The 4,951-nt window shown below is 45.7% G+C and overlaps 1 protein-coding gene across 1 annotated transcript; it reads left to right on the plus strand.

The window, feature by feature from the left end:
• The first annotated feature begins 2,077 nt into the window (after positions 1-2,077).
• Positions 2,078-4,282, plus strand: LOC103656547 (disintegrin and metalloproteinase domain-containing protein 29-like). The gene has a single exon (XM_008683971.2). The coding sequence runs from the start codon at positions 2,078-2,080 to the stop codon at positions 4,280-4,282; it is 2,205 nt and encodes a 734-aa protein (XP_008682193.2).
• The last annotated feature ends 669 nt before the right edge of the window (positions 4,283-4,951 follow it).

Raw genomic sequence — 4,951 nt, forward strand, 5'->3', positions numbered from 1 at the left:
CCAATATCTGTGCACGGATTCACAGCTCCCTGCTTCGTACCTCAATATTCAGTGCTGGAGATGTTCGTTTGTAGAGATCCAGATCTATCTTCCTGCATCTCAGGCTGATTCTGTGGGTTTTCAGTATGGTCTGGTAGATATCCAGCTCAACTCAGGGGACCAGCTGAAAAAGGGATCCCCTACTCCTCCGCCATCTTTTCTCCTCCTTGTAGAAAGTGGTCACTTTTCTGTTAATAGTGTTTCTGCTACTCTTCTTCATTCTCCAGTTGCATTCATAGGTATTCAGAATGGTTTGGTAGCTCTCTCATTGAATTCCTGGGACCAGATGAACTTTAGGTCTCCTGCTCCACCGCCATCTTGGAACCCTTCTTTGAAAACATGTTTTCTGTTGTATAATGAAATGTCCGCTTATTTGTAGTCCCCCAAAGAGATCTGTAGCTCACCAAGACTCTGCCAGATGGAAAACTGTGAAGCCAGCTTCCTTAAGGACTCTGTGGAATATGTCAGGCAGATCAGTGGTTGATTATAAAAGGATGTAACTCAGAAACAGACAAATGGAAGAGTTAGGTAGGGCAAGGTCTGGAGAAAAAGCAAGCAATTTCCCTATCTTCTCCAGGCCACCACTCTCCCCAAATCTCCATGTGTTCACTAACCGGAAGCTCCGAGATTCTCTCTCTCTCTCTCTCTCTCTCTCTCTCTCTCTCTCTTTCAATAATAATATTTTCTTTATTATGTTAGTCACCATACAGTATATCCCTAGTTTTTGATGTAAAGTTCCATGATTCATTACTTGCGTATAACACCCACTCTCTTAACAAAATTTAAACTGTGCAGCACAGTATTGTTAATTACGGGTGCATGGTTTCTGAGCAGACCTCTTAATCATCTTGCATAACAGAAAATCATACCCCCTCAGATGCAACTCTCCATTGTCCCTCCCACCAGCCCCTGGCACCTGCCATTCCATTATCTGATTTATTGTTACCTAAACCCATATTCAGCTGCCCATTGTTGGAAAGGCCTGTATTAAAGAGATGAGTTTTGACTGGAAAAGAATGTGAGCTTTATTCAGGAGCCCAGCAACCTGGGCAGAAGTCACATTCTTGTTGAAAAGCCAAAGATGAGGTTTTTGCCTAACACAGGGGATTTTAAAGACGGGGAGGGGGGGTTAGGGTAGTTGATGAAAGAAGGCATTGCAGTGGTTGGCAATACTTCTTGTTCACACCAGTCTCCATGATGCCAGGTACAAAAGTAACGTCACCACCCCTGTGTCTTCAGCTGAGGAGGGAACACACATGTTGCCAAAGCCCAGGAAAGAACCAAAATAGAGGAGTAGAGGAAAGAACCCCTGGCTCTCACATGTGCCAGCAGTACATTCTGGTCTCACCATCTGGTGTGAGAAAAAAATAACATACAAACTTGTAACTCACCGAATATCGCATGGAGTGCTGGGGAATGTTTTACTCAGTAAGCTCAAAGGAAGCTTCAAAAAAAAATAAATGAAATAAAAAACACAAAGGACCAAATGACTTGCAAGTTAATGGCAAACCAAAATAAGTCACATGCTAAGACATGTAATATTTCAAAGCCATTATTTTCAACACCTATAAGGTAAATTTTGCAATGTCTACCTCCACATGCCAAGGAAGTAGGAAAGAGTGGCCTCCAGAGTGAGGAATAGGAATAGTCACTAAAAGTGACTCAGCAGTGCCATGGGAGATGGAACTGGTAAAGGAGTTAATTTGCTATAACTGTATATCACTTATTCAATTATCTGGAGGAAAAACTGAACAGGTTGAATCTAGGGATGCCTCTGGGTCCAACTTCCTTCCCATGTCCATGTGAACACTCATGCACATGGCCCACTCACCTGTCCCACATCCACCCCGGCTGAACTGACATGCAAACCCACCCACTGCCACACCCTGTGACTGTGACCTAATCCCCACAGGTGGCTCCCAGGAGTAGGGTGCTGGCAGACTGAGGCAGCCCTGTCTCCTGTCAGATGCTCCAGACCTGGCTTCCTGAGGATCCTCCCTTTACCCAGTCTCACTGACAGATGTCCCTGAGAAGGGGCATGGGGCTGGCAGAGGGCCAGGTCACTATGAGGGTGCTCCTCTTGCTGCTTGCACTCTGGGCAGGACTGGCTCCTGTCCGGGGTTCTCAAGGCCGTCCCTCATGGCGCTACATCTCCTCTGAGGTGGTCATTCCCAGGAAGGAGCTGCACCATGGCAAAGGCATTCAGATGCCAGGCTGGCTGTCCTACAGTCTGCATTTTGGGGGCAAGAGACACGTTATCCACATGCGGCGCAAGAAACTGTTTTGGTCCAGACATCTGCTGATGATGACTCAGGATGACCAAGGAGCCTTGCAGATGGACTACCCCTTCATCCCTCCAGACTGTTACTACCTCGGCTACCTGGAGGAGATTCCCCTTTCCATGGTCACCGTGGACACGTGCTATGGGGGTCTTGAAGGTATCATGAAGTTGGATGACCTTGCCTATGAAATCAAACCCCTCAGCAATTCCCAAAGGTTTGAACACATTGTTTCTCAGATAGTGGCAGACACCAATGCAACAGGACCTACCTACAAACTGGGACATAAGGATGTTAGGGACACCCTATTCTCTGAAGAAATTACCAGTCCAGGCCCCAGGATCAGTAATAGGATCTTTTCCTCCCATAAAGCCATGATCAAAGGATTTGCTCAAAGTTCCAATTCAATTTATCGTTTATATAATAATGTAACAACATGTGCAAAGTTTCTGATAGATATGGTTAGTTTAATTGACTCAATATATAAAGGTCTTGATATAAAGTTTCATCTTACTGCAGTCCTTATATTTGATGTAAGAGATCCAGTCAATATGAACGATTATAGATTGCCAGGTGGTGAATATTACAGATTTCATTCGACCTACTTGTTCCAAATCATAAACCCTAGTTCATCCTTCATTGTGGTTAAAGAAGGACCACAAGACTATCAAAATGATCCCGTGGCCAATGGTTTATGCTCTCCTCAATGCCTACATATGGTTGGTCATCTGGGCAGACATTATTTACTGTTAGCTGTGATAATGTCCCAATACTGTGGGAGGTCCATTGGTCTGTATTTTGATAGTAATGAGTGCAGTTGCCAGAGGAGGTCCAGCTGCATCATGTACAGATACCCTGTGTTGACAGATTCCTTTAGTAACTGTTCTTTTGTGCACTTACAAAACATTCTGAAGGTTAACGAGCATTGCCTATACAACGAAGAGGTGATATTCTTTAATACAAGTCTGACACACATACGTTGTGGAAACTCTGTAGTAGAGGGTAGGGAGCAGTGTGACTGTGGCTCCATCAAGCAGTGTGCCAGAAACCCCTGCTGTAGTAACAACTGCAAACTTGAAGGTACATTTCTTTGTGATAAAGGACTGTGCTGTACAAATTGCACCTTCTCTGCTGTTGGGACCCTCTGTAGACCAATTCGAAATATCTGTGACCTTCCAGAGTATTGCAAGGGGGGATCCTCTCAATGCCCTGATAATTTCTACATGCAAGATGGAACCCCGTGCACTGAAGAGGGTTACTGCTATCATGGAAACTGCACTGACCGGACTGTGCATTGCAAAGAAATCTTTGGTGCAAACACTGTGGAGGGTCCAGATGTCTGCTACCAAATTAATAAAAAAGGCCACCGATTTGGACACTGTAAAAGAGAGTTTGTATCCAGACTATTTATGCGTTGTGAGGACCATGATGTCAAGTGTGGAAGGCTGCAATGTACCAATGTCACTCATCTCCCTCGGTTGCAAGAACATGTGGGATTCCATCAGTCTAAGATCTCAGGTGCCTGGTGTTGGGGACTAGACACACATCGCTCCACAGGAACAACTGATATTGGTCATGTGAGAAATGGAACCCCCTGTGCTCCCGGAAAGTTCTGTGAGAATTCTGCCTGCAATGCTACTGTAAGTGAAATAAATTACAACTGTTTCCCTGAGAAATGCAATCATAGGGGGATTTGCAACAATAACAGGAACTGCCATTGCCACGTAGGCTGGGATCCCCCATCCTGCAAATTGCGAGGTAAAGGAGGGAGTATAGACAGTGGACCCCCTCCAAGAAGAATGCGGTTAGTCAGGCAAAGTCATGAATCAGTGATATATCTGAGAGTGGTCTTTGCTCGCATTTACGCCTTAATAGCTGCACTCCTCTTTGGCGTCGCCACCAATGTAAAAACAATCAAGACAGTTACAGATAAGGAAGAGATAGCTAATAATGCCAATCCGTAAATCAGTGTCCAGACCCCTGAACAATAAGCAATCCACAGGAGCATGAGTGAAACTACAGTAAGGAGGTGGCAAAGCTGACATCTCCATTTCCAGGGGTCTGCAGGAGACACAGGGGTCCCGCACACATCACGGGGCTCTCACACCAGGTCTGTGATAGGTCACTGACCAGCACTCTGAAATAAATCTTTAAAAGTGCACAGTAGTTGTGTCTCCTTACGTTTGTCAGCCTGTAAGGCCCAAACTGAGCCCAAGACACTGTCCACAGTGACTGAGTCAGCAGCTGGGTCCTGAGCTGAGGTCCCTGGGTGCAGAATTAAGGCAAGTTGCCACAGGCTCCTTTAGGAGCAAGCTCACGACATTTCTACAAAACAGTGCTCTTGAACACCAAGGTTTTCCTCATTCTCCAGGTAATTTCTACTTCTCCAGTCCCAAAGTGGGGTCAGGAAAATGGAGGGCTACTCTCCATCCATGCTGCCTGTCCCACACTGGGGTGGCTGTGGGCAGTAGGGGCAAGTGATTGGGATGCTGTCCCACCTAATGCAAACTATGTTACTGTGGAGAGCAAGCTTCTGAATGCAGGAGACTGAGACCATGATCCTGGATGTTGTATTCCATGAAATCAATCAGAAAGGTAGGCAGAAGTGCCCACTGATAACTCTGGCATCCAGA

The sequence above is a fragment of the Ursus maritimus genome, unplaced genomic scaffold (genome assembly GCF_017311325.1).
Source record: "Ursus maritimus isolate PB19 unplaced genomic scaffold, ASM1731132v1 scaffold_44, whole genome shotgun sequence".
Taxonomy (NCBI): Eukaryota; Metazoa; Chordata; class Mammalia; order Carnivora; family Ursidae; genus Ursus; species Ursus maritimus.

Excerpts from the sequence above, each read along its gene's own strand:
- LOC103656547 (XM_008683971.2), top strand. The coding sequence starts at position 2,078 with ATGGGGCTGGCAGAGGGCCAGGTCACTATGAGGGTGCTCCTCTTGCTG.